Source organism: Mytilinidion resinicola (genome assembly GCF_010093595.1).
Source record: "Mytilinidion resinicola strain CBS 304.34 unplaced genomic scaffold BDZ99scaffold_10, whole genome shotgun sequence".
In the NCBI taxonomy this organism is placed as follows: Eukaryota; Fungi; Ascomycota; class Dothideomycetes; order Mytilinidiales; family Mytilinidiaceae; genus Mytilinidion; species Mytilinidion resinicola.
This window is the reverse complement of record NW_022985446.1, coordinates 786,870-814,480: the sequence shown is the minus strand read 5'-3', so window position 1 is coordinate 814,480 and position 27,611 is coordinate 786,870. Positions and strand designations below refer to the sequence as shown.

At 51.0% G+C, this 27,611-nt stretch overlaps 10 protein-coding genes across 10 annotated transcripts; 5 read left to right on the top strand and 5 right to left on the bottom strand.

Moving 5' to 3' along the window:
- The first annotated feature begins 989 nt into the window (after positions 1–989).
- BDZ99DRAFT_29622 (uncharacterized protein) lies at positions 990–3,970 on the top strand. The gene is made up of 5 exons (XM_033714135.1): positions 990–1,282; positions 1,342–1,892; positions 1,942–2,069; positions 2,123–2,452; positions 2,500–3,970. The coding sequence occupies exons 1-5, from the start codon at positions 1,090–1,092 to the stop codon at positions 3,506–3,508; spliced, it is 2,211 nt and encodes a 736-aa protein (XP_033576473.1). The 5' UTR covers positions 990–1,089; the 3' UTR covers positions 3,509–3,970.
- A 516-nt stretch (positions 3,971–4,486) lies between these two features.
- On the top strand, positions 4,487–7,266 carry BDZ99DRAFT_498848 (uncharacterized protein; the record flags this gene model as incomplete). The annotated part of the gene is made up of 6 exons (XM_033723611.1): positions 4,487–4,643; positions 5,032–5,241; positions 5,448–5,755; positions 5,818–6,124; positions 6,214–6,276; positions 6,326–7,266. The coding sequence occupies 6 exons, from the start codon at positions 4,487–4,489 to the stop codon at positions 7,072–7,074; spliced, it is 1,794 nt and encodes a 597-aa protein (XP_033576472.1). The 3' UTR covers positions 7,075–7,266.
- On the top strand, positions 7,192–8,977 carry BDZ99DRAFT_476920 (WD40 repeat-like protein; the record flags this gene model as incomplete). The annotated part of the gene is made up of 3 exons (XM_033722085.1): positions 7,192–7,476; positions 7,523–7,891; positions 7,925–8,977. The coding sequence occupies 3 exons, from the start codon at positions 7,192–7,194 to the stop codon at positions 8,975–8,977; spliced, it is 1,707 nt and encodes a 568-aa protein (XP_033576471.1).
- Positions 8,978–11,414: 2,437 nt separating this feature from the next.
- Positions 11,415–13,358, bottom strand: BDZ99DRAFT_29564 (WD40 repeat-like protein). Its single transcript, XM_033714132.1, has 7 exons — positions 13,170–13,358; positions 13,081–13,117; positions 12,767–13,030; positions 12,439–12,608; positions 12,249–12,342; positions 12,002–12,188; positions 11,415–11,873 (listed from the first exon to the last, which is right to left on the bottom strand). The coding sequence occupies exons 1-7, from the start codon at positions 13,170–13,172 to the stop codon at positions 11,690–11,692; spliced, it is 939 nt and encodes a 312-aa protein (XP_033576470.1). The 5' UTR covers positions 13,173–13,358; the 3' UTR covers positions 11,415–11,689.
- A 45-nt stretch (positions 13,359–13,403) lies between these two features.
- On the bottom strand, positions 13,404–14,115 carry BDZ99DRAFT_443818 (uncharacterized protein). The gene is made up of 2 exons (XM_033717869.1): positions 13,702–14,115; positions 13,404–13,648 (listed from the first exon to the last, which is right to left on the bottom strand). The coding sequence occupies exons 1-2, from the start codon at positions 14,042–14,044 to the stop codon at positions 13,551–13,553; spliced, it is 441 nt and encodes a 146-aa protein (XP_033576469.1). The 5' UTR covers positions 14,045–14,115; the 3' UTR covers positions 13,404–13,550.
- Positions 14,116–14,226: 111 nt separating this feature from the next.
- Positions 14,227–15,525, top strand: BDZ99DRAFT_571306 (cell division control protein 10; the record flags this gene model as incomplete). Its single annotated transcript, XM_033728079.1, has 4 exons — positions 14,227–14,473; positions 14,526–15,088; positions 15,142–15,238; positions 15,290–15,525. Exons 1-4 carry the CDS (start codon positions 14,356–14,358, stop codon positions 15,523–15,525), a joined length of 1,014 nt encoding a protein of 337 aa, XP_033576468.1. The 5' UTR covers positions 14,227–14,355.
- Positions 15,526–16,989: 1,464 nt separating this feature from the next.
- BDZ99DRAFT_488438 (acetolactate synthase) lies at positions 16,990–19,583 on the top strand (the record flags this gene model as incomplete). The annotated part of the gene is made up of 3 exons (XM_033722905.1): positions 16,990–17,053; positions 17,206–18,900; positions 19,240–19,583. The coding sequence occupies 3 exons, from the start codon at positions 16,990–16,992 to the stop codon at positions 19,581–19,583; spliced, it is 2,103 nt and encodes a 700-aa protein (XP_033576467.1).
- A 509-nt stretch (positions 19,584–20,092) lies between these two features.
- BDZ99DRAFT_29527 (guanylate kinase) lies at positions 20,093–21,497 on the bottom strand. Its single transcript, XM_033714131.1, has 3 exons — positions 20,472–21,497; positions 20,210–20,365; positions 20,093–20,119 (listed from the first exon to the last, which is right to left on the bottom strand). The coding sequence occupies exon 1, from the start codon at positions 21,467–21,469 to the stop codon at positions 20,546–20,548; it is 924 nt and encodes a 307-aa protein (XP_033576466.1). The 5' UTR covers positions 21,470–21,497; the 3' UTR covers positions 20,093–20,119; positions 20,210–20,365; positions 20,472–20,545.
- A 2,299-nt stretch (positions 21,498–23,796) lies between these two features.
- BDZ99DRAFT_387998 (uncharacterized protein) lies at positions 23,797–24,375 on the bottom strand (the record flags this gene model as incomplete). The annotated part of the gene is made up of 1 exon (XM_033715552.1): positions 23,797–24,375. A coding segment is annotated over one exon (579 nt), but the record flags the coding sequence as incomplete, so codon positions are not given.
- Positions 24,376–24,429: 54 nt separating this feature from the next.
- BDZ99DRAFT_463282 (uncharacterized protein) lies at positions 24,430–26,669 on the bottom strand. Its single transcript, XM_033720047.1, has 7 exons — positions 26,267–26,669; positions 26,161–26,192; positions 25,898–26,097; positions 25,549–25,847; positions 25,189–25,488; positions 24,989–25,141; positions 24,430–24,920 (listed from the first exon to the last, which is right to left on the bottom strand). The coding sequence occupies exons 1-7, from the start codon at positions 26,501–26,503 to the stop codon at positions 24,732–24,734; spliced, it is 1,410 nt and encodes a 469-aa protein (XP_033576464.1). The 5' UTR covers positions 26,504–26,669; the 3' UTR covers positions 24,430–24,731.
- Positions 26,670–27,611: the final 942 nt, after the last annotated feature.

Here is a 27,611-nt window from a genome sequence, read left to right as displayed (position 1 = left end):
ACTGATCTTATCTTAAAAAAGCCGTCTCTATCCCACATCAGGGATGGCAGGACGCCTGAACATGAACCGCAAGGAGCCACATGAAAGACAAGCATCCTCGGAAATTCTCGTGGAAGTAACGACGTCGTGTACGGAGGATGGGGCCCTCCGTTTGGTCAGGAGACATCTGGCAGCATCAAGCCTAGAGTTGTCCCGACTTTATTCGGCAAGGTTCACTGTAATGTGATATCATTGAAGTTGTACAGAACAGTCAACAGGATGTCAGCAGTATTGGCGTGATGTTCCCAACCATAGGTCGCCTTTTTCCCCATGGCTAGACCGGCGCACAAATCGTGAACTTGTGCAACGGCCCGTCATCGCGCTCGTGCTTCTGGGTCGATTCTGTGCTCCCGCTGGCAGTCGTTGCCAACTGCCTCCATCGCGGAACGTCACCGATATCGTGTTCGTCCCGAGATGGGCACCATGTCCCCCCGGCCAGTCGCAACATCGAACGAGTCAAGAGCGACGGCGGGAGGAAGAGGCGCGGTGCTTACTTCGCCGCCTGCAGTTCCCCCGGCGTGCGGCTGTGAGGTTGAAGGACCTCACCGCACTCTCTCTTGCATACCGAGGCCACGCCGGCTCGCGCTGTTTGATCGAGATGAGCGGAAATTTCAAACGGCTACGGCCGCCATGCGAGGTCGAGAGGGCGTCTAGATGCTGGCATGCAGCTCGACAGCGCAGCCGCGTTGTCTCGTGAGAGCCACCATGCCAGGATGCCGCAGCCTCCACCACGGTCTTGGCTCTCACCCTTCAACGCTCAGCCCTCAGCCCATTGGATTCGGCGGCAGGGCGCCGCACGTCCACCGAGGGCAGACGAGGGACCTGCCGCTGTGTCACTGTCAGCGCCATCCTGGGGCGCGGTCAATCAAGTAAGACTGCTGAAGATCTCCTCCATCTCTCCACCCACCCTTCAGCCCTGTGCTGCCACACGTCTTTCCTCATCCCAAGCTGCTGGTTCTCGTGTCTTCGTCTCCCCTCCCTCTCATGCGGCCCTGCCACACTCCACGGGCATTCCTTTATGCCATTTAGAGCCTGTGATTTGACTCGACCATGGCGCACGCGCTGTTTTGCATAGTTGTCGCCCTTGTGTTTGCCGCTAAATCCTTGCAAGACACCAAAGATCCTCTGAACGATTTCTGCCGCCGCTTTGGACACCAGACTGCTGTTATTGATAGGAAACTATACATTGACGGGGGCTTGGTGCAATGGAATCCCATATCCGCAAATCCATCAAACTTTACTAGTATGTACTGTTCAAAACATCGGTCTCAAATATTAGACCGCTTGCTGACCTGGCGCAAGATACATGGCTCCTCTACAATGACCTTAACACGACCACCGACGACGGGGGAATGCCCCAGCTACACGCGAACTTGACGAAGAACAGCTCCATACCAAGCGTTTCTGGTGGCATATTATGGACCGACGAAGCCAACAAAGTATTCTACCTATATGGTGGAGAATTTCAAAATTCTCCTGACGATTTTTCATTCTGGCTGTACGACACCGTGTTGAACCAGTGGAACCACACAGACGGCGTGCTGCAGGGTATCGAAAGAGTTGCTTGGGGCGCGGGCACGACGATAGATGATCTTGGATTTGGCTTCTACTATGGTGGATGGATGAACAATCAGACAGTGCCAGGATGGAATGGCGCTCCGCTTGCCACAAGTAACCTCATCAAGTACGACATGAACACCAACACATGGACAAACAATACTGGACCAGACAACATGGGCAGAGCAGAAGGTGTAATGTCGTATCTGCCCGCTTCGGACGGGGGAATGCTCGTGTATTTCGGCGGCGTGGAGGACCCGTATAACGATGGGACTGTCGTCGGCGCCAACATGAGTGTAAGGTGTTTTGTGATATGCGCTGGATCACTTTGCTGACTGTGCCTAGGAAATTCATCTATTTGATGTAGCATCATCGAAATGGTACACTCAAAACGCGACCGGAGACATTCCGGACATGCGGCGGAAGTTCTGTGCTGGCGTCACGTGGGCTGACGACCATTCATCTTATAACATGTAAGACACACCGCCACGACCTGCTCCTGGCATCTGGGAACTGACGCAGGCAGCTACCTCTACGGCGGACAAGGTATTCATAACATCACTGGATTCGATGACGCCTACGTTCTTAGCGTACCTTCTTTCAAGTGGGTGAAGGTGTACGGAGAAGGGACGTCCCCCCATGGCATCAGCAGCTGCAACGTTATCGACAACTCGCAAATGCTTGTCATCGGAGGCTACTTTGCGAATACTGACAGCTGCGACTCTCCGAACGTATGGGGAACCCATAACATGAATTTGGGCGAGAATGGCCCTGCAAACTCGCTGTGGGACCAGTATCATCCGAATATCACCAAATACCTCGTTCCTACGCCGATCATTTCAGTAATTGGTGGCGGGTAAGTGAGGAAGTCCCCTGTGCTGAGACAGTTCTAACAATGTGCAGACCTACTGGCGGAGCAACAGCTACGAAGCCCGTGAGCGATTGGAGCAACCCCGATCTTTCTGTCTACTTTACTCGTGTTCCCACGTTTGCTGCTCGTACGGCAACACGGTATTTCCCGAGTGGAACCTCAGCACCAGGGAATGGCACGAGTCACCATAATAGCCACGTCGGTGCCATCGCCGGAGGTACAGTTGGCGGTCTTGCTTTCCTTATACTCGTACTCCTCCTCGCGCTCTTCTGTCTTCATCGCCACAAGAAGAACCTCAAGAACAAGCCAGCACCCCAGGCTCCACCTCCACCACCCGTGGAGCTTCCAGTGAACAACTCGGCTACCGAAATGAGCGCCGTTGCCGAGAACCCCTCGAAGTGGGGTAACTCTCACTCTCCCGGTGCCCAAAGCGCTGCTCCATCCTACAATCATCAGCCCTCTCCTTACGGAACTCCACCTAATCGCGCCGCTGAATACAATACCCCAATATCTGCTTATCCAACGCAACAAGGCAGCTACCCCTCAAGCCCACATACTTCATACCCACCGCAGCCATACCCTCCAGTAACCTACCCGCCATCCGCATATCCCCCAGGCACCTACCCGCAAGGCTACCAAGACCAACCACAGCAGCAATACGACCCCCAACTCTCCCCCAACGATCCTCAATACGCCGCCGCCTACGCCCAGCAGCAGCAACACCAACATCGCCGTACCCTCTCCAACCCTCCGTACGACCCCTCCCGCGACGCCATGGCTAGCGAGCACTTCCCACCACCCCGCTCCCCATCTCTCGCCGTCCCTGCGCCTGTCACCCCTACCTCAGCGACAACACGGGGTGGCTACGAGAGCGTGAACCCGGACGACTACGACTCCCCGCCTAGCAAGACCAACACGCCTGCGCACTTCTACCCGCAACCGCTGAATGTGCGGTCAGTGAGTGGCGAGCAGCGGCCGATCAGGGGGCGGTTTGTTGAGGTGCAGGATGACGAGTTTGCCGGTGGACAGAGGCAGTTTTAATAGTATGTGAATATTTAGCGTGGGATGTTTACGACGTTTTCCTGTTGATACTCCTTTATGTTTTTGAGCGCGGCGTACTTTGGACTTGGTTGGGTTAGCGGAGTTCCTGGGTTGTGCATAGCGTGGGATCTTGGGCTGGTGACACGGCAATGTCTGAGCGTGTTGCGTAAAGTTTAATGCGATGGGGGCCGGATTGTATGCCTGTGGTCAATGGTGTTGGATAAGAACTTGTGGGTGATGGTCCTGAGAAAGGTATCGGGGTTTGTATAATCTCGTTTTATGAGAAAAATAATACTAGGGAACCGCGGTCCTGAATTGTTGGTCTACTTATTTCTCTTTCGTTTTGCTTGCTTGCGATCCGTCTTTTCACGTGTCAGTCTCTAGTCTGCGTCTTCTTAAAGAGCGTATTTAATTGTTGCGCTGGTGTGTGTATTGATGGGGTCTAGAGAGCAAACAGAGGCGCCTACCTACAATAAGTAGTATGAGCTTGCCAAGGCACTAGGCTACATAAGGCAATCGGGAATACCTACCTAGTAATGTAGGTATACTGTTCCGGAGCGCCACACTCGCCAACGCTGGAAAGTCTGGACCAACCAGACACAGCCACGAATTAAATGCCTCGGATAAAGCTGCACTTGCATGACAACCCTTGACGAGCTGAAGAGGATCCGCGTTTCCTCTAAGCTCGCGGTGCTAACGACTCATTAGCTGACTTATTCCAACACGGTTGATTCTCGCCCAATTTTGAGAAGCTCAACCTTTGAGGATAGACTCCGAGAGACCCAGTCGCTTTTTTTTTTTGGTAATTGCAGAAATGGCCCCATGGAGTCGAACAAAACGCCTCGGATCTAGGTAGAGATCCGCAAAGCCGGTAGTGCAGCCTGGTAGCGCGGTGAGCGATAGCTATGAGCCTATAACTTAGCTGAAATGCTCACGCCTCTCAAAAGCTCGTAGATGAGTCGAAAGTTGGGCTAGAGGATGATGTTGCAGCCTCGCCTACAGAAGCAGACGCCAAAAGATCTGTGGGACGAAGCCTACAATCTATTTCGGAATGACAAGGACAAGAAGAAGCTCATGGACGGGTATGAGAAGTTTCTGGAAACCCCACCGTCTTCGCAGGACTCTACTCAGCCAGGTCAGTTTGCGCAGCATCGGCCTCGTTACAGTACTAGGCCATAAGTCTGGGCATACGGGCCTATCACTTGCTTGGCCCCAAAATTGCTCACTAGACACCACTGCGAGGAGGAGCCCAGCGAGTACGCAGCCAGTTACTCAAGAGTCAGTCTAATTTGCACTACTTGAAACCTGACATCACGCCTGGGGGGGTACCCCAAGCTGTGGCAATGACGTATGCACAGACTTCTGACCTGTCATTGTATCTACGCTTTTGTATTCCACCGACAGGCTAACTACGTCTATAGATGCATTCAGTAAAGAGACATCTACAAAGGCTAAGGAGATACCTTTGAAAGACAGAGAACGGGAAATGAAACTCGAAAAGCTTGTTGACGTGAAACGCTAAGCCGTGGAAGCAGCTCGTGCTAGGCTCACCATCGGTAAAGAGACGTACGTTATCAAAGAGAAAGTCGACAAAATTATTTCTGCAATCATCTATGCCAAAGATTTCATTACTGCTGCTGCTAGTTTAGAACCACACGCAGCACTCGCATGGGCTGGCGTCTCGGTCCTGCTTCCGGTAACTCTACTCAGCCGTTATATAATAGCAACTCCAGGTACTGAAGAGGCTGTATAGTTGCTTTTGAATCCAGCTACCCAGGACATTGACGCGCTTGATGGTCTTGAGTACATTTCGGATCTGCTCATCTGATTCAGGACCATAGAGATCACTTACAGGGAAGGCAACATATTCACATCTCCAACAACACCGCAAGTGTAATCTACCCCCACGCTCCTTAGTTACCCATAGAAACTAACGCAGTCTACTTCAGCGAGACTGAAGTACAACAACTTGAAGTCGCCTTCGAATCCAAAACAGTAAAGCTATATTCTCAAATACTAGAACATCAAATTCGACTCGCCTACCAATGTACACGGGTCAAAATATCTCGCTCCTTCAGAGATATTGTGCTCGCCGATGACTGGAAAGCTATGCTCACCGAGGTGAAGGAGTGTGAACAAAGCATTAGTAAAGACCTGCATGTAATTGATGGCCATATGATTATGGCAATCAATGTCAAAACATCAACATTGGTCGATTCGATGAGGAAAATGGAAATCAGCGTTGAGGTGAGATTCCCTCCTGGTTTCTTACTAAGTCATGCTTATCTCTTCTCTGGTCAATCGAGCAGCGCTCGCATCGTGAAGAACGAGAAAGATATTTACATAGGTTGCCGCGTGCCGAAGGCGCCGCCTTTGATTCCAATAGGCTTCAGCATGAGCCACTGTGTCTGAAGGATACGCGGGCCAGTATGCTCCGCTTGATTTACGAATGGAGTGAGACGCCTCATGGCCAACACGTGTTCTGGCTTAGTGGAATGGCAGGGACGGGAAAATCCACAATCGCCCGCACCGTTGCGCGCCGCTTCTCCGAAAGAGGACAACTTGAGCCAGTTTCTTCTTCGCGAAAGGCAAGGGTGCTCTCGCCGATGCCTCCAAGTTTGTGTCGACCCTCGCATTCCAGCTGTCCAATTTTAGTCCTGGTATCGCTGAACGCATGCAAAAGCGATAGCTGATCATCCAAACAGCGAGCGGACGAAAGACCAATGGGAGTATTTCATCCGGAAGCCATTGTCCGAAATCGATACTCCGTTAGTCATAATCTTTGTTATCGATGCGCTAGATGAATGCGACAATCAGGACGATGTTCAATTACTCCTTCAGCTTTTCAAGAATTCAAGGGATGTCGGCAACGTCAAGCTACGAATTTTCGTCACGAGCAGGCCAGAGCAGCCAATCGACCTTGGAGCACGTTTCAGGAAGAAACAGGACGAGATATTTCGGCTTTTTTACAGCATGAGCTCACGCTAGTCCGTAAAAAAAGCGGCCTTGCGGAAGACTGGCCAAAAGTCAAAGATGTGGAAAAGCTGGTGCAGAAAGCCAATGGCCTCTTCATCTATGCTGCGACTGCGTGCAAGTTCATTGGGGACACGAATTTTCTTCCGAAGAAGCAGTTGTCAACACTTCTGAAGAAGAGTGTTCGCGGCAACTCACAACGGCAGAAACTTGATAAGATGTACATGCAGGTTCTAACGCAGTCGATTTTGAGTGACTGCGAGCTATACGATCAGCCAAGGGTCTTAGAAAGGTTCAGAAAAGTCGTGGGATACATTGTGATCTTATGCGAGTCACTACGCGTAAGAGATCTATCTCATCTACTCCCAGCCGGAGGAGGGGAAAGTGGAGGTAGAGGACAGAGGGACACCAACAACGAAGAGGACGACGAGGACGACAAGAGCGACGAGGACGACGAGAGTGACGAGAACGACGAGAGTGGCGGCGATAATGAGAAAGATGAGAGGGAGGATCCGGAAGAGGAAGTGAAGATCACATTGAATGAGCTCGGATCGGTCTTGGACGTGTCGAACCTTACTGAAGTCGCTCCCTAACTAATTCACCCATCCTTTCGCGACTTCCTTCCCGATGAAAAAAGTTGTACCGATCTTCGGTTCTGGGTTGATGGGAAAAAGACACATACAGATTTGACACGAAGCTGCCTTGAGACTATGTCTAAGAGCTTACGGAAAGATATTTGCAATCTACGCTTACCAGGCACTCTTGCAGAGGAAGTTGATCGAAGCAAGGTCGAAGAGTGCATTCCCGCACAGCTGCAATATGCTTGCTCATATTGGATTCGCCACTTGCAAAAGAGCCTCGTCGACCCTTCTCTTCTTGAGACAGTGTGTACATTCCTCAAGCAACATTTCCTTCACTGGTTCGAAGTGCTCAGTCTGTTGAGGAAAATGGACGAAAATACTTCGATGCTGGTAACTTTACATGACCTAGTCCAGGTGAATTTCCCTTTCCTAGTCTACGCGCTTGTTAACTTTGTTTCAGATCCCAAACCACCAACGATTGTTCGATTTAGTCCGTGACGTATACCGCTTCGGTATGACGCATCGTTCTACTATCATCCAGGCGCCACTTCAGACGTATTGTGCTGCTCTGATATTCAGCCCATCTAAGAGCAAGGTCAGGGCACTTTTCGAAGGACAAATTCCATCGTGGGTCAAGCTTAAGCCATCAGTCCCAGAAAACTGGACCTCACTGCTGCAGACTCTCGAAGGCCACTTGGACACGGTCCAATCCGTAGCTTCCTCGGGCGACGGCCAGAAGATTGTGTCTGGATCCAATGATAAAACCGCGCGGATATGGGACGCACGGTCCGGCTCGCTATTGCAGACGCTAGAAGGTCACTTAGACTGGGTCTGTTCTGTAGCTTTCTCGGGTGACGGCTAGATGATCGTATCTGGATCCGGTGATAAAACCGTGCGGATATGGGACGCAAGGTCAGGCTCACTACTACACACGCTCGAAGGCAACTCGACGATTTTGTCCGTAGCATTCTCAGACGACGGCCGGAAGATCTTGTCTGGGTCCGATGACTGTATTGCGCGGGTATGGGATATAGGGTTAATCTCGCTACCACAGAGCTCGCTACCACAGACGCTGGAAGGCCATTTAGACTCGGTCCTGTCCGTAGCGTTCTCAGGCGACGCGCAGAAAGTTGCATCTGCCGAAGATTATACCGTGCGGATATGGGACGCACAGTCTGGCTCGCTGCTGCATGCGCTCGAAGGCTACTCAGTCCTAGTCACTTCAGTGGCGTTCTCAAGAGGTAGCCAGACGATTGTGTCCGGGTCTTTGGATTTCGCTGTGCGGATATGGGACGCAAGGCCAGGCTCGCCACTACATCCACGCGATGTAAACAACGAGGTAGTGCGCAGCGAGGTCTGGTCAGTGGCACTCTCGGCCATCGGCCAAAAGGTCGTATCCGGACATCAGGACAAGACCGTACGGGTGTGGGACGTAGGGTCAAGTTCGCTACTACAGACGTCTAGAGGCCACTTGGACCAGGTTACCTCAGTCGCGTTCTCAGGCGACGGCCAGAAGGTCGTATCTGGATCCAATGATAATACCGCGCGGGTATGGGCTGCAGGGCTAGATATGGACCTACAGACGCCTACAGGCCATTCTGAGAAGGTTTGGGCGATCGCGTTCTCTCCTAACGGTCAGAAGATTGTATCAGGATCTGAAGATACGACTGTGCGGATATGGGACGCAGGGTCAGGCTCCCTACCACACACGCTCAAAGATTTTACAGGATACATTCGGTTAGTGGCGTTCTCGAGTGACGGCTGGAAGATCGCATTAAGAACACAGGGGTCGGCATACGGGCAGGTTTGGGACCTAAAATCCGGCACGCTACTAGAAGAAGACGACCTGAACCCTGTTAGTACAGCAGCTCCTTCGAGTGGCGTCCCGCTTTGGAAGCCAGACGTCAAAGACTAGTGGATAACACGTTGCGAGAAAAGAGTAGTTTTGCTCCCTGATGGTCGTCAAGCTGACGAACTAGTAATAATGGTAGCACGCTTGCAATAGGGTCTCACACAGGCTTTGTAACTATCGTTCGGCTTGACTTGGAGGGAGAATGTTATATATGATCGATCATTGCTTCTTGCATTTTCTGGAAGGCATCGTTACAATGACTTGTCATTGATGTCCGTCCACTTGTTTACCGCGGCATGAGAAGCTTCGTAGTATTTTCAGTAATCCAAATAAGAGAGAAGTTCGGTATTTTGGACAACTAGTAAACTTGCGAGGCTACCTCAGACAGCGCCAAAAGAACGTATGCAGATTGGAAGTGTGTCCGCTTGCCCCGGTTTCTATTAGTACGTTGAAGCCCCACAGACAGTGGCAGTAAAGTGCACGGATATCTATGGCAAGGCATTGTAGCTACTACATGGAATTCGGACGCAGTCCACCGCACTTTAAGTTTAGCTGGTGCTGTATGTACAACCTCCCCAGTACTTGTAAAGTGAAGCACGTGCCTATTGTGGTGATGGTACATAGGTGAAGCATAGGTGAAGTGAGACAACCCATCCCCAGTCTCTCAGGCAACCTTCTCACGTGAGTTCATAACTTTTCCACATCGCCCCGACGTTCTTCCTCCTCCATCCATTCCATCAAAGCACTCTATTTCCTCTCTTCTCACTCTACCTACAGCTCTTACTCCTCTCCCACCAGCTTCTCTCACCCTTAACTGCTCCGCCTGGCACGCCTCAACCTCCCACGCCACAGTCAAGCAACAACAGTAGCCATCACGCAGAAAACCTGACCGCACAGTAGCAGCGGAAATTTCTCAGTCAGGTGTGCTTGCTGACCTTCTCTAGATCTAAACCTCCTCGAACAGCTCAACCTCACTTGTCCGGCCTCCACATCTAGTGCGTGCGAGCTGCCACGGAGAACCCTTCCGTCGATGCTTTATATATCTCCACAGCTCGAATCCGAGTATTCCTTTCGCTTTTGCAGTTCCAAGATTCCTTGGAGGTCTCTTGCGATGACCACTGTTCCGAAAACGAAACACTGGGCTATTCGCCCACCAAGCATACAAGAAAATCCACGAAACATGCCACACATTAATTAGCGATTGACTTGACAGCCCATCAGCTCAAGAACCCTGTGATTTGGTTCCGGTAGGCAATTCTTAACGACCACAAAAGACACAACTATATCACGCTCCGATGATATAATCGCCAGTCTATTCCGGGTGTTCAGTCGAACGCTCAAAAGCCCACCTCGACTCACCAACCCGTGACCGACAATCCCAGGCCTACCCAATCCGAGCTGGGCAGGGTGCCTGCACTCGAACCTGGCGATCGCTGTCTCGACAGCTCTTGCTGGTACGGTCCGGTGAAACACCCGCGATCGTCTTTTTTTGAACTTTTAGATATCGAGCTCTGAATCTCTCGTTCTCCCACCACTGTCAATTCTAGGATGAAGCATCTCGAACCTCCTCGCGCGAGTATTCAAATACCGAGATCTTCCCACCGCCTAGCCCCCTCTATATACCTCTCAGCCACTGGCGTACCCTTACAAACAATCCACAATCATACTCTCGAACCAACTTTCGAACCCCGCCTATCTCGACGACGAGGCTTCGGGTCGTAAACCCCCTTGCGACTGGCACTTCGCTGTGTAGCGGAACTTGCGAAATCTAGGCACCGGAGCTCCTTTCGAGGAGTCTCACTATCATACTAACCGCTTTTGTCAACCTTGGACGCATCTTGCTTCGTCTGTACAAGCCAAACTCGGATGACCACCGACTCCACTGGGTGGGCTCAGTTAGCATGGTTGACTCACACTTCTTGAGTAGTCTTCGACTGCCTCGATATTTTCAAGTCACAACTAGTGGCCTCTCCGCGAGCTACATCTGGTAACACGCGGGCCCGTCCCTATGTTCCTGGGCCAGCAGGAGGCTCAAACCCTTTGTTATCTTCTCTTATTTCAAATCTCGATCTCGAGCTTTTGCGATCCCAGATAACTACCAAAAGCTGCGAACTCGGAACACTGGAAGCTCCTAGAGCGACTATCATACACTCTTGGATAGACATCCGTCTCGCCCCATAGGACCGCACCGATCCCAGGCTTTCTGACTCTAAGCGCCGGCCCCATGCTAGGCCCTTCTTTTCAACAACCCCGGTGATCCCCTAGAGAGAACCAAACTACTACTCTGGGTAGACACACACCCGTCCTGCCCCATGGGGACACACCGATGATAGGGTATCTCTTTCGATAGCGCCTGGTTCATACCACGCTTTTCTCGTTGATACCCTCGCGTAGGAGTAACAAGGATATGGTTTTGTTCAGGCTTTTTCGCTGTAAGTGTTACCCCGCATACCCTTGTAGAGTAGTTGATGTGGGTAAGTCTGCGTGATGGCTGTGCATGGTTGCTTGAATTCGCCACATTTCCGGACTCGATCGACTACGAACTGGATACTGGAGGAGCTGAAGATGGGTATTTTGTCCCGGTTCAACGATCAGAATCTAGCAGCTGAGTACCATCCCACCTATTGCTACTAACCGCAGCTCTATCGTCAAAGCACGTAAGCTCATCTCGTGGCGTATTCTGGCCTCCATTACTGTCATCTCATCTCATCCCCACCACATCACCAGCTTGTATCGTCATCTCATCTCTCATCATCTTCACCATTGCACTGCTTTTCATCCTCCAGCCGCCTCCCGATAGAAAGCCACACTCCCATCTCCCCCCGCCAGCGCAAATAGCTCGCTCCGTCCGGTTTTGGGCAGCCATTTCACCGCCCACAGCGGCTGGTCGCCGTGAGAGTGTGTGGCGACGCAGGTGCGGGATTCGAGGGACCAGACTTTGGCTTTGCTATCATGAGATCTGTAATAACTCATTAGCATCGTGTAAATAAATACCAAAACCTTTGACCACGCCCAAAATATGCTTGAGAATGACAATGTTTATGTGAACGAGGGAGGGAGGTAAGGAGAGGGGGATGATCAACGCACCCACTCAGCAACCACTCCCCCGTCGCGCTCCAATCTAGGTTCAGCACCCACCCTGCGTGGCCGGATAGATTGGCGACTTGCTCGCCTGAGCTTACGTCGTAGAGGGCGATGATGCGGGTGTCGCCGGCGGCGGCGAGGAGCTTGCTCGCGGGCGAGAAGGAGAGGGTGCGGATTGGTTTTGTGAGGCCTGTGGATGTTAGAATGGTAGGAAGGAGTTAGTGGGAGATGGGATAAGGGGTCCACTTACCGGCTAGAGAATGCAGCATCCGTCCCGTGTCGTTGTTGAAGACGTAGACGCTGCCGTTTTCGTGACCTGAGGCTGTGAAATGGCCGTCTGCGGACTGTATCGAAATCTTGATTAGCTCTCATGTCTGGAGAAACGTGTTTCTCTTGCATTTTAATAGAGAAGATGAGGAGATCATGGGCTTGCAACGTACCAGATCTATACACATCCCGAAACTACCCTTGGTCTCATACTCGCGGATCTTAGGCATTGAGGCCTGGCCTAGGTCCCACACGTTGATGCGGCCGTCATAGGTCGTACTGGCAAGGTAGGAGCCGTCGGCTGAGAGGGCGATGGCCCAAATTTCTCCGGCTTTGTTGGAGTCTGGGGTTTGTTAGCACTCTGAGTGGTATATGATGTCGGTGGTTGCGATTGAGAGATACCATATCAATAAAAAATCGCGAGAGAATAAACGAGAGCGGATAAATGAGAGCCTAAGCATTGAGGGGAATAGAGATTGTGGTTTAGGATCTTTGCTTTACCTTTTATGAGCCCAACCTCTCCCCATACTCCCGCCTCATCTTCCCTCCACACCTTGACTGTTCCCTCGAACCCAGCACTCGCCGCTACCTTTCCATCTTTACTTGTGACTAGGTGGTGTACACCCAGTTTATGCGCGCCTTCTATGCTCTGTGTGAGTGGAAAGTCGGGAGCTGTCGTGTCGAATATGCGGATTGTGGAGGACCCGGAGGCGGAGAGGAGCGTCGTGGGGGTCGCTGCGAGGGCAAAGATGTCGGTTGGGTGGGCTATAAGTGAATTAGTTGTTGATCCAGGGGTAGAGGGACAGAGGAGCTACCCTTGTCGACCGTGTGGAGAGTGAGGAATTGTTTCGACTGCGGAGCTGTTAGACGACTGCAGGGCAGTTCGAGGGTGCAGATAGCTTGCCATTATCGCAGAGGGATTGATCGAGTATAGGGATTATCGGTATAGCTCAGACATGGTACCTCAGATCAGAAACTGGGGTTGTGGTGTTGTAGGAGGTTGGATAGTGGGAGCTGGTGGGGTTCAAGATGAGGTCGAGCTTCAAGCTTCAATGCCTTATGACGCGTGTTATTTCGCGCTAAAATCATTTATAGATCATTAAAGCACTTGACACGGAACTCTGGAGGATTTAACATAGGTCGGTGTATTTTATACATAGTGGTTTAACGCGTATCCTCCCGCTTCAACCCTATTTCACAAGTTTATACAGTATGGTGTTGATAAAAAGGTACCCGAACTCCCGCAATGCGCTTGCAATATGCCCATACCTCCCAGTGCCAGTGCTTATGATGGCTGATCGCCGTCTGTTGGTTGGTCACTCTTCATTGCTGCAGCCGTATCCGAATCCCCTCTCAGCTTCCTCTTGAAATATTGCTTTATCGCTGAGAACATTAGCAAGACTGCAAAGCACTTTATGCTAGGCCCGGAAACCTACATTCCACGCAGTAAGGACACAGATGGTTCGCCAATTTGATATTCCCACACCCCGAACACCGATTCAATGCCGTGACATCCTTCAATCCTTTGCCTGCCATGAACCGATGCCTCTTTTTCATATGTGATGTCTTCTTCTTCGGCACGGCGCGTAGCACTGATTCCCATATATCGCCGAGCAATGATGGGATGGATGCGACCGAGGCTAGGGAAATTGGTATGCGGAGTGATTCGAAGAGTGGCTGATGTAGTCGGCGGAGGAGCGGTATGGCGATGGGGCGTATGGGGGCGTTGGCGGCGGGGAGGAGGGTGTTGAGCAGCGGCGGGAGCTGGCGGAGCGCCATGACGGGCGATAGAATGTGTACTGCGATGGAGACGCAGTAGCGGAGTGAATTGACGGAGGTTTGATGTCTGGTGGTTGCTGTATGGAAAGAATTAAGACACGGCGCTTTCCGCGTCGGGCCTAGAGGCGCGTCGCTTCCTTCTCCCCCTTTCCGCAGGACATGGGCCGCATCTGTGCTCAGAAAGACCCTTAGACCACCACGATAACTTTCTCAACCGCACTCCGACCCAGCAACTCGCCCCCGTATCTCGAAACTCCCCCATCTACACCTTCTCGCCGTCTCTCGCCGCCCAGAGGCATCCGTCGCCCGCAATGGCCGCCACCGCCAACTCCGTCTACCCCAAGAGCTATGTCGGGTTCGACAGCATCACCTCGCAGATCGAGAAGAAGCTCGTCAAGCGCGGCTTCCAGTTCAACATCATCTGCGTCGGTACGTGTAATGAGGATAGTAGTGTTATATTCTCGCGTCTAACATCTCGCAGGCCAGACCGGACTCGGCAAATCCACCCTCATCAACACCATCTTCGCCTCACACCTGATGGACAGCAAGGGCCGCCTGTCGCCTGAGGAGCCCATCCGCAGCACCACTGAGATCCAAGCTGTGTCACACATCATCGAGGAGAACGGCGTGCGACTACGCCTTAACATTGTCGACACCCCTGGCTACGGCGACTTGATCAACAACGAGCGCTGCTGGGACCCCATCGTCAAGTACATCAAGGACCAGCACAGCGCCTACTTGCGCAAGGAGCTGACTGCTCAGCGTGAGCGGTACCTCCAGGACACTCGCATTCACTGCTGCTTGTTCTTCATCCAGCCCTCGGGCCACGCCCTGAAGCCCATTGACATTGTTGTCTTGAAGAAGCTGTCTGAGTTTGTCAACGTGGTCCCTGTGATTGCGAAGAGCGATTCTTTGACCCTGGAGGAGCGCGCGGCGTTCAAGGAGAGGATAAAGGAGGAGTTTGCTTTCCACAACCTGAGGATGTACCCGTATGACAACGAGGAGCACGACCAGGAGGAGGTTGCGTTGAACGCGTCCATCAAGGTAGCTCTAACTACTCATTTGGCTAATTGAGACAATTACTGATGAGACCATAGAACATTCTCCCGTTCGCCGTCGTCGGCTCCGAGAAGACCATCGTCGTTGCAGGCAAGCAGGTTCGCGGCCGCCAGAACCGCTGGGGCGTGATAAATGGTATGCTTCAGAGCTACATGACCGCGTGAATATCCAGCTAATACTGTGTAGTTGAGGACGAGAACCACTGCGAATTCGTCTACCTTCGCAACTTCCTCACCCGCACCCATCTTCAAGACCTCATCGAAACCACCTCGCAGATCCACTACGAGTCTTTCCGCGCCAAGCAGCTGCTTGCCCTCAAGGAGAGCTCCGCTGTTGGTGGCCACGGCTCGCGACCCATCTCACCCAGCGCCGACCGGGAACTTAGCCGGAACAGCCAGCGTATGACGATGAACGGATACTAGGTCAATACACCATCTCCCGGCGCATTGGTTGGGGCAGATGCAGTGGCGGGGCTTATTACGGAGTCGGTAGGAGTGAAAGCAGCAGTAGTAGTGTGATACCCGTGCATGTCTTTACCAGTTTACATGTACGACATTCAGACGGAGAAAACTAGGAACAGGGCTAGCGCAGGTGCTGGGGAATTTTGTTCTTTCTTCCAATTGAAGGGTGTTAAGCTTCTTTTGCTACTGGCTGCAGCTTTTAGTCTCCCTTTTGTTCGCACGGTTAGCGTTAGGAATGACTCATCGAGGCAGGCTGGTTTGCTGAGATGGGCTGTAGAGAGTCTTAATATCTAAAATAGGATTATTGGTTCATTTGATGTGGGTTTATGTTCGAGAAGTGCTTTTAGATTGTGGAACCTCTCAGGTGTCGTATCACATCTTGATACGATAAGCACATTATATGGTGAGTCATGTGACGACTTGGGACTTTCAGATACTGAGTAGCTGACTACTAGAAATAACTAACAGTGCTGGCCCTCTAATCTGAGTATAGATTGTGTTGATGGGTACTGACTGGCTCGGAGGCTATCCCCCGAGGCCCGAATGCTTTTCGGAGGACTTTCAATACCCCCGGAATCCGAAACGGACCTCAGATTGTCATGATTACCAAAACAGCTGAGGAGAATACTGCCGTGAAGACTTGCATCTTGTGGCTAATTTGGTACGTGTGGCATGTTTAAATCTAGGCAAAGTAGCATCTAATATAAACATCCTCCAACATAGAGTTTTTCCGAATATGAAAGTTTATCCGAACATAACAATTTATCCGAACAGCGTAAGGGTGGTTTCTGAGTGAGTCAAGCTAGAGTTCGGCTTTAACCGACGACGACTCATCCCGATACGGCCACAACAAGGCCTACAGGAGACCAATTCACGGGGGTTCAAATTATGATTTGCTCCGGAGAGCATTTTTCAATAATGCTGGATAACCAGTCCCTCCGACCATCGGCTTCCATCCGAAACTCGTTAGGACGTAGCTATATCGGGGACATTGAATCGTTAATCGGGGGCAGAAACTCCTTCCCTCCTCGTTCTGAACCAGTACTGTATAGCTTCATGGAGCTTAGTCGCCGATGACCGGAAGGAGGGTGCCAAGTGGGTCGCGTATTAAGTGAACCACGGTTGATTGTGGATGAGTCGTTTGCTGCATCCCACTGACATTCCCATTTCCCACCGCAATCATGAAACGAGTGGTTCCTCCAAGTCGAATCTCAAGGTCAATCTCGACCAGTCGTCCGGCTAAGGCTTCATTGGCAACTGCTCCAGCGAATACGCCCAGAGTTCCACCAGCTGTCCCCGCATATATCAGCAAAGCACAAGTCAAGGAGTCAGTACTTCCTCACGAAAGCTTTGAGACAACAGCTGACCGACTCTCAGCGGTAGGCCGATCGAAAGCAAGAGCAATGAGCCTTCGATTCTCCATCAATGGCAAGATCACGTTACGATACGGCCTCAAGCACCACAGTCTCCGCGACTAGAAACCAGATTCGTTGGTTGCAACAGTGCTCAAATTCTACACGATGTGTTGATCGAGAATGGCGTCGAACAAATATGTAAGCTCTCAATCTTTACTGTTATTATGCATCTCCAACTAACGCGTCTCTTAAGTCGGCTTCCCCGGAAATCTTGTCTACCCCCGAGGACATGATCCCTTCGAAGCTCTGTATAAGTCCTCCCAAATCAAAGCTGTCTCTCCCAAGCACGAACAAGGTGCCGGGCACATGGCTGAAGGCTACACACGCGCTTCGGGAAAAGCTGGCGTCGTTATAATCACCTCCGGGCCAGGTGTCACTAACATGGTTACGCCTATGCAAGATGCTGCGTGCGACGGCACGCCCATGGTCGTTATCTGCCGACAAGCACCATCTGGAACACATGCGTCTGAGCAGACTGATGTCTTGGGCATCACCAAGTCCTGCACAAAATGGAATATACGCGTCAACTCGATTTGGGAGCTCCCGCAAACTATCAACGAAGCCTTTGAGGTCGCTGTCAGTGGCCGCCCGGGCCCCGTCCTCGTCGAGATTCTAAACTCGGTGTCGGCAGACGTACTTGCGCATGCGGCACCGAATGCTATCAGCAAGCCCTTTTCGAGGCGCCTGCACGCCGCAACTTTCAGTGCATTTGCAGCGCCAAACTTCTCCCTCACTAACGCCCTAGACCGCGTTGCACACCTCGTCAATATTTCCAAGAAGCCCGTTCTCTACGTAGGCCAAGGCATGCTTGCTCACCCCTCCGGCTTCGACATACTGAAAGAATTCGCCGACAAGGCCTCAATCCCCGTGACGACCTCCCTCCAAGGCCTCGGCGCCTTCGATGAGCTCGACCCCAAAGCCCTACATATGCTCGGCCTTCACGGCTCCGGCTACGCCAACATGGCCATGCAAGAAGCCGACCTAATAATCGCCCTAGGAGCACGCTTCGACGACCGCGTGACAGGCAACATCCCCAAGTTCGCACCCACCGCCCTCACCGCCGCGAAAAAGGGGCTCGGTGGCATCGTCCACTTCGACATCGCGCCCAAAAACATCAACAAAGTAGTCCAAGCCACCGAAGCCGTGCTCGGCGACTGCGCCGAGAACCTCGCCTCCTTGCTCCCCCGCATCAACCGCGTCTCAGACCGACCCGAATGGCTCTCACAAATCCAGATCTGGAAGAAACGCTTCCCCTTCAACGCCTACAGCCGCAGCCGAACCCCCGGCGTCATCCAAGCCCAAGAAGTCATCGAGAAGCTCTCCGACCTCACCGCCCACATGAAAGACAAGACCGTCATCACGACGGGTGTTGGCCAGCACCAGATGTTCGCCGCCCAGCACTTCCGCTGGCGCCACCCGCGCACCCTGATCACCTCCGGCGGGCTGGGCACCATGGGCTACGGGCTTCCCGCGGCCATCGGCGCAAAGCTCGCGCGGCCCGACGCCCTCGTCGTCGACATCGACGGCGACGCGAGCTTCAACATGACTTTCACGGAGCTCTCCACCGCGGCGCGCAATGGCATCGCTGTGAAAGTGCTGCTCTGCAATAACGATGAGATGGGCATGGTGATGGATCTGCAGCGGCTGTACTATAACGGCCGGTTTGGGCATACGAAGCAGCGGAATCCGGATTACGTCAAGGCGAGTGAGGCGTTTGGCGTCCAGGCGCAGAGGTGCAGGAGGCCAGAGGAGGTGGAGGAGAAGCTGAGGTGGCTGATTGAGTGTGAGGGCCCCGCGGTGCTGGAAGTGGTGGTGGAGAAGAATAGTCCCGTGTGGCCGGTTGTGCCGGCGGGGAAGGGGCTGCATGAGTTTGTGACGTATCCGGAGGTTGTGGAGGAGGGGGAGGGGGCGGAGAAGGGGGGTGGGGATGGGAAGGCGCATGCTGCTTATGATGTTTTGGAGGGCTGAGGTGGGTTGGGTTGGGGGCGTTTTGGGGTGTAAAAGTTTATGATATATCATTAGTTTGGTAGGTGGTATGATTGTTTTGGGGGATAGTTGAACGATATCAGTGGAAATGGAAATGACAATAGTACTGCTGGCACACATAATCACACGTGTTTATTGGCTTAGAAGAAAGGCTCCTGAGTCCTCTACACCGTCACGGAATTTACCATGAATCACGAGACCACTCCCACCCCTCCGCCCTCTCGCTAGTATATAAGCTCCCTTCGCCCACTGCTTCCGACTTCTTTCTTCACAGGTGTGTTGGCAGTGTTGTCGAAATCTCTTGACCATCAGCTCATGGGGACTGGAAAGCTGCTGGATCAAAACCCCTTCCTCGATCTGCTATGTGCCGGTGGAGTGGAGGAGTTGGCGGCTCAAAATCGCAATCGGCAGGTCTGCATGAGTGTTGGAGGGCGGCGGATCAAAATGCACGGTTCCAGGGGGCCAATGTGGTCGGTTTGGAAGGATGAGATTGTTCACACTGATGACGAGAGAGTGGCAATGAGCGCTGGGAGGGTGGTGGATCAAAACCAGAGGTATGTTGGTTCCGTGGGGAGAAGTAAGGAGACTGTGTGGTGGGCTCAATCGATGAATTGCTGATGATGATCTTGTTTCCATTCCAGTATTGAAAGTGGTCATAAACAATTCGAGTTGAGAAGTTTAGGTTGAGCTCTGTCAGCGTGTTCTGGCACGACGGGATAGCGATCCATAGAGATAGTGGTGGGCAGTATCGAATGCGGTTTAGATCAACCACCAGTCCATATGGTCCAGGTATCGAAGTTGTTGAAACCCACACTGTCATCACCAGTTTGACTTTCTCCTTTTGATCCCGGCTCCAGCAAGCTCTCTCCATTGAATCTGAAAGTCTCCTGTGTTGATCGCCTGGCCGCGTTGGACGGCTGCTCCATGGTCTGGTGTTGAGGAGTGAGGGGAGAGTTTATAGTCATTTCCTAAGACGAAAGCACGTGATGAGCGTGTAGATCACGCGCTGCTGTTGAGTTGGTACTGGGAACGAATTTTATGTGAAAGGTAAGGGGTAGGACAAAAGCAAGCGTCTTAGTTTTCTGGAAATTAAGAAGAGATCTGGATACAGTCGCTTGCCACCGTGCGAGGTGCTGCAGCGCGTTATCAAGTAACTGGATGAGATGTGAGATCCTGAACCGTGAAAATAGAGCAGCTCCAAGTGAGTGTGGGCGGCTGATCTCGCTGCTGTTCCGGGTACGTACTCGAGTGTGTTAGAAATAAGGGAGGTAATATTACAGTGAAGCCAACTGCGAAATAGTGTGCCTAAACGTATGTCTGAGCACTTGTTGGTTTGCAGACCGTAGCACCTGAACATTGCTGGAACGCGACCATAATGTATATGAGCGTCCTCTTTGCTACTAGCAGTAATTTCAGTAGGTAATTATCATAATCCAACAGCACTATGCTCCGTCCTAGTGTTGTCCTGAATATCGATATGAACGCGAAATCTTAAAACTCATCTACTTTTTGAGCGGTGGTATATGAAGGCGATCCGAACAAACTCAACTCTGTCTCAAAGGTCTTGCCAGGTACCATCCCTAATCCTTCTTCGTCTCCTCCTTATCATCCCACTCCCCTTCCACTATACACTTCCGCACCTCCTCATACGCCCTATCCAAGTCATCATTAATCACCACCTTGTCATGCGGCGCCTCCCCACTCTTCGCAAACGCCATCTCCACCTTCGCCTGATTCAACCTCTTAATCACCGCGTCCTCATGGTCCGTGCCCCGCCCCCTCAATCGCGTCTCCAGTACCTCCAAGCTCGGCGGTTGCAGGAACAAGAACTTCGGTTTCGGGAAAAACGGATGGCTGGCTACCTGCTTCACCCCCTCCATTTCGATATCCAGTATACACACCTTCCCCTCCTCGGCGATCTTCTGCACTGCCGCAATTGACGTCCCATAGCTGTTTCCGCCGAAGGTCGCGCTCTCGATGAAGCCTCCCTTCTTCACGAGGTCGTTGAAGAACTCGCGCGTCACGAAGTGGTAGTCTTCGCCATCTTTTTCGTGAGCACGCGGCGAGCGGGTGGTGTGGGAGACGCTGAAGCCGAATTTGCCCTTGTGCTCGTCGAAGAGACGCTTGAGGATTGTGGACTTGCCGGAGCCTGAGGGGCCGGATATGACGATGGGTTGGTGGGCGGCGAGGGCGGCGCGGTCGATTTGGGGAGGGGTGGTGGAATCCATGGGGTCGATGGGGGCCATGGTGGGAGGTATGGAGGAGTTGAAGGGTTTATGGAGGATGAATGAGTTTGTAAACGCGCGTGAGCGGTGGAAGGACGAGGAGGTGAGAGAGGTGGGCGAAGTAAGGATGCGGTTGAAGGCCCGCTTTGGCGATGAGGGGTGGGTAATGTAGCCCTGTGCTCGAACCGTGTGTGTGGTGTTTTGAGCTTTGAATGATATTGAGGTAGACGAGCAGAGGCGCTTTTTTAGTATTGGAGACTTGGGTAGACTCAATGGCATCGATTCATTGCTAAGTGGGAGTTACAGTCTATGGTTGTGAGTGGTTTTGGGTCCGTTTGGTGGGATGAGGCTGCGGGCGCGGCCACGTGACACCGGCACCTCCGACGTCTATCTCTTCTTCGGCGGCTCGTGTTACACCATCTCCTTTCCTTGATACGCTCGACATCATCTCATTATAAAGTCAATTAATAAGAGCAACCACCTGGAAATACTTCTAACGCCCACAATAACGACACCTCAAGGTTTGTGGGAGCAGTACCACAATAATATGACCGATAACTATAGGGTTTTTAAGTAATAAGTATTATATATATTATAATATACTTATAGTATTATTCCTTCTTATTAAGGAACCTAAGCTACTGCCCCTGCTTAAGGCTAAGAACTGTAGCTAAGCTTAGTGTATAAATCCTGTAAGTAAGCTTTAGGGCTGGGCCCTTATAAGGCTCTATTTTGGGCAGGTTCCTCTCGGCTAAGTGAGTTTTGGTATCCGTATTCACCTCACTCTTTCCCATCCCGTCCTGTCCCGTCCCTTCCCTTCCCTTCCCTTCCCTTCCCAGGCGTTTGAGGAAGTTGGTGCGGCTGAACTGAATATCGCGCGGACGAAGCGGAAGAGCGGTCGGTTTTGCTCCTGCGGCCACCGGGCACGCGCTGTCGACCTTGCTAGTATCAACGCCTTCGGGCGTCTTGTACGTCTCCTCACGTTAGTTTCGTAGCGGCGAAGGTCGCCTTGTCCTTTATGTCGGCCTGGATCCACCTGGGACCTTTGGCGGGTGCGTCCTAGTGCAGACGTCCGTCGGGGACGTAGTTGATCTAGGGACCGAGGTTGTCGGTGTCGTTACTCGTGTCTGAACCCCCCAAAGGCTTATCCGAGCTGCATGCAAGACCGGTTTGGGAGGAATTGAGACGTTCGCTTCTCGTGCATGTTCATGATCGTGATCGTGATCGTGTTGCGGTCATCCGTCTGCACCTGTCATGCAAGCTGCTCACCCGACTCCGAAGGCTCGACGCTTCCGGAAAACATTGCTACCTAGCCAATCTGGAATATTGTCCAACTTCTGCAGACCTGGTGTTAAGTCGCTGTTGCCTACATCGCAACAAAGACCTGAGCTCTCACAACTTCAAGACATTTCCGATCGCCCTTTAAAATCGCGTAAATTTCGAAATGCCATCCGGAAAGGACCGCGTTTGTTTAGCTCTCTACGCCCGAAGCACGCCTCCCCAAATGCCAGGGTTAGAAGACACGTAAGTGGGAATTACTGAAGCTTTGTTTAATCTATCTATGTATATTGCTAAGCACCGGCCATAGGTATTATTAGGCGTTTATTGTCGGGCCAAAAGTCGAGCCTAGTTCAGGCGGAATAGGCACACAAATCCACGTAAGAGACAGGTCGACCGTTGTTGAGGGTAGGGTGCAAAAGGTGTAGAAGTATAAGGCAATAGATGTTCCCCTTGCACCTACCTCTATGCTCCTTATTTAACTTGTAATTGGCAAGATACTAGATAGGAATAGACTTAACTCTATTCTTAACGGGACTCCAATCTGTGCAGGACAACCCGGCCAAGAGAACTGGAATTGTGTTGAATGGGTTAAGGAAGCATTAAGGTGGATTGAGCTTGACGGGAATGCTTTAGGAACCTCATCGACACAGTGGGACCAATCTCGTCTCCCTACTAGTCCAGAAGCAGCCGCATTATTATTTTATTAAACTCTTTTGCTGTAGCCTTTACTATCTCTTTAGTAATAGTGATCTTATCTCCGCGCCGGTCTAGAAGCAGCAGTATTACTTCTTTGCCATTTCTACTATTTCCTGCTGCAGCCTTTACCACCTCTTTAGTAATAGTAATCTTATCTCTACACCGGTCTAGAAGTAGCAGCATTACTTCTTTGCCATTTCCATAATTTCTTGCTGCAGCCTCCACCACCTTTGTAGTGATTGTGCCATCACTTCGTTGCCATTTCTCTGGGTTTCCGCTGCAGCTAGTAGCAATCTTTCTGATATTGTCACTTTGCCGTCAGTTCGACAAAGTAGACGTGCAATGACCTCTGCATGTCCTGATTTCGCCGCTTCCTCCAAAGGTGTCACCCCTGCAGAGTTCAAATGCTCACTATCGCAAAATAGGCCCTCTTTCAGTCTCTTTCTCCACGTGCCGTCTCTATCGCATATGAAGTCCACGATTGAACGAATGCCCCAGCGTCCGGCAACGTGAAAAATAGAAAACTCTTTAGGAATGTCGCGGTTGAACCGATATGATCTGAGGCGTTCTAACCAATATTCCCGACATATGGAATCAAAATTGAAGAACTCAGCCTGTGAATCTTCAATTCAGAATTTTGGTCCTGCCATGTGTGCATGATGAGCCCAGAACTGAATTGAATACGATGAAAGGTCGCCATTTAATGCGACATTATTCTGCTTTGTCTCAGTATAGAAACTTTGAATGATTTCGTCTACGCATCGGTGCGCAATGTCGGCGTGGGCCTCACAGTCGTTGATGAAGCAGTCAGGGCCGGACCAGACCAGAAAGTCCTTGACAGATTGATGCAGTTGAAGAACAGTCTCATCCTGGATTGTTATGAGAAGGCGGCAAGACTCGATTTCTTCACGGGTAAACTGAATCCGGTCTTCCTCGTCTTCGCCCTGATGGATTTGACAAACTACAGAGAGCTCCGACAAGCTGAGCGGGCGCAAGGCGACCATAACGGAACTCAGAATGCGTTTGATTGTAGCTTGGTCTTCTTCAGTTTTTGAATTAAGAGCCGTGTGGAGGAGTTTATCGTATAAAAGATGAAGGCCCTTGGGTAGCGCCTGCAGGGTTTTGACAGCTTCCTTCGAATCAACCAGTTTCAATTCACTGCAGGCTAAGCCGACCCATAGAAAAGTGCCATCCGCTTTGTCGCTGAGGTTCCCGCGCCCACCAAGGATGTCCACGTTCAGTCGAACTCTATGAGATAGCCACAAGAGTCAATGATGTCTCGCTCTATGGGGGGAGCAAAGTTGAAACGGTCGAAGAGCTAAATTCTGTTTCTAGAAAGGTGCTCTGGGAATGACGGGCCGGACGAAGGGCTCTAGCTGGTGGTGGCCACTAGATTCGTGCACAAATCCCAGCAACTGCCATGGGCTACGCGACTCAAACCATAACACGCCTGAAAAGATTACATTTTATGCCACCCCGTGAATAAGGAAAGAGCTTCACCGCATAGAACTTGGAGTATCATATTTGAAAAGCCGTGTTATACCATCAATAGAGTGGAAGATACTCAGACAAGCTCAGTATTTTTCTTCAAGCAAGTATACCTTCCCTTTATCACTACAGCTGCCAGGCCAAAGGTCACAACAGTGAGAATAGAAGTCACGACAATGTAGAGCCAGAATCCAGGAACAGCCTGGAAGTGTCCTCGTCCCTCATTTCCCTGCTTCAATTCTATCAAATTAGAGCTGAAGAGGGTCTACGCGACATAAATTAGCCAACTATCAGTATGTCATATCTTCAAGCCGATTCCATTATCTCACTTACAGCCATCAAGGAAGCTGGTAAATATATCGTGGCAATTATACTGAGTAGTTTGAGAATTCGCGAATCATTTTGGTTGAGTGCCAGACTTTCTTGCATCGTCTGGCTCGTCTTTAGCGTCATTTCGTCGCTCCGAGAGTTCAAAATGTCGGACAACTACGCGTGAGTTAGAGGAAGTTAACCAATAAGGGAGGCTTACGAACCATGTAAGTCGTCCCCCGTATATATTCCATCATGAAGCGCAGGTTGCGCTGATGCATATGGATCTGAGCTTTGTATATCCGAATTCCATCGACGAACCGATTGTCCTCGACGACGTTGCTTGACCTCAACTTCCAATGAAGATTTTCCAAATCTTTTGCGAGAGTTAAGCAGGACTCGAGGACACTCATCGTCCTTAACAGTATGCGACGGCGGCGTTGCAACTTTTGGCAGTCTGAAAACGAAACATCATAGTCGTTCCTTTTTCCTAGTCGAATTTCAGAGTTACACGCCTTGTCATCCTGCAAATTGGATTGTTAGCACACTTCGAGAGCTGCTCCTATGGAACAAGGAAATTTTACCACTTTGTCCATTTCTGCCCAGAGATACTCAATATATTCACCCCAGTTACTTGCCATCGAAGAAAGAAAATCCAAGTGAAGCAAATATGAGCTTCGGATTGGGGTGTCCGACCCCGTTGGCCTTCCATAAAGCTTCTCTTTTAGGTCATCGTACAGATTCTGGGATGGTTGAAGGAGGATCCATGTTGAATTCTGTTGATGAAGTATTGTCTGTTGATATATGCCGGTTTGTCGGAGAGACCATGGGTTTTTGGGACTCCTGTTGTTTCTTTCAACGTAACGAACTACGTAGCAGAGCTCTACAACTTAATAATCAGTCTTTTGACAAATACAATAATATGACACGAACCAATTACAGAGTTCGTTTCATTACCGTCCAGCCCCGAACTGTAGAAACTATCCCATACTCGATGATCATCATCTCTTTTGAATCCGAAAGCTGTGAGGGCATCGAAAAATGGAGTAAAAACTCGGTGGCCTTCGAGAATAATCTGAATTCCCATTTGCGTAATCAGCAATCGACTGAATGTGTTTTTCTGTCTGATGATACTGCGCAAGGTCTCTAGTTAGATAGGGTAACCATAGAAAACATAGCGAGTTGGACTCGCTTACTAGAAGACTTGCTGGGCCTCGCTTTTACCCTCCTAGAATCGTTAATTTTGTAAACTTGCAGCTGGATGTCTCGACATTGCTCTCAAGTCGTTGGAATTGACATTACCTTGACAATATCTTGCATGGTATCCCTGTCGGTAGCCAAACGCTGAGTGACATTACCAGTTTCGGTCGAAGAAATTAATGCTTCGACATTTTCCACGTCCTGAGAGAAGATCTCATGGGCGTGCTTGTGGAGCCGTCGTTGGTGGATATCGAAGGGTTGCGTTTTGGTGTTGATCTGTGTCCGCTGTTCTGCCATAGAACTATCGTCCACTCGAGGACGGGGATTTGGTTCGACCATGCTTGCTCTTCGCATGTGCTGGCTCGCTTCCAGTATTGGTCATGCTACCCAAAGGATGGGATTGCAATTTCATTTGTTTCTTCTTTGTGCTTGATATTTTTAGTTCCATGCGCGCATTCTTATAGAATATGAGCTTTGTAGAAGAGGCCGACAATTCGCTATGGGTGTGGTCGGTCGGACGTGGTAGCCTTGGCGATGCCTGTGACCTGCAGCTAGCTGCTTCGTGCGAGGATGCGCAACAGCCTGAGGCTTGCATTGAACACATGTGGAGATGGCGGGTAACCGGGTGCCACATCATCACGCATACAAGAGATACTCTAGTTGCAAATGCGCTCTACGGGGTGTGGACGCGCGAGATATTGCTGTAGTCAGGTTACCAAAACAATAAGAAATGGGAGAGAGGATATGCATTTCAAGCTGGCCGTATTGCAAAGATTTGTCGTGCCAAATATTCCGGGTGTTTTTGAGGGCGGCGGGCTCCGGCGCCTTCGTAAAAAGCCCCCAGAGCTGGCGTCCACCACTGGCTCAACCAATGAACCACACCACCACCACCCCCACCCGGGTGGTTTTGTATGCAAACTTATCTTGAAATGCTCGTGCTGACTGACCCAAGCCCTGTTGCTTAGTTATTTAGATGCAGCTGCGCCCGGCAGGTGGTGCAAGCATCCCATTTGCTCCATTCTTACCCTGCTGACCGGTGAAGCTGCCTTCAATTGACCGGATCTATTTGACCGGTCTGTATGTACTTTGCCTCAACGCCATTTATCTGTCTAGGGAAACTTTGGAGTTCCGACCACCTCTTAAGGCGTTCATTGCAAGGCCATGCCGACCGTGCATAAGCAGAAAATTCCGGCAAGATACGTGAAGGAAGAGGTGCTCGACAAACTGCTTATGGAATGGTATGGCAAGGCCAATTTCGAGTTTGAGGTGGTATGATGCAAATGCCTTTCTTTCCCTAGTAGTTTCTTTCCCTTTCAACCTAGAACTAGGCTTTCGACTAACATTGGTCTAAGGACGAGGACGAACAAGTTATTATTGTAACACTCTATCATGAGAATTCGGGGCTAAGTAATGTGCGCAAATCTAGCTCTGTAGAGTTTTTAACTCC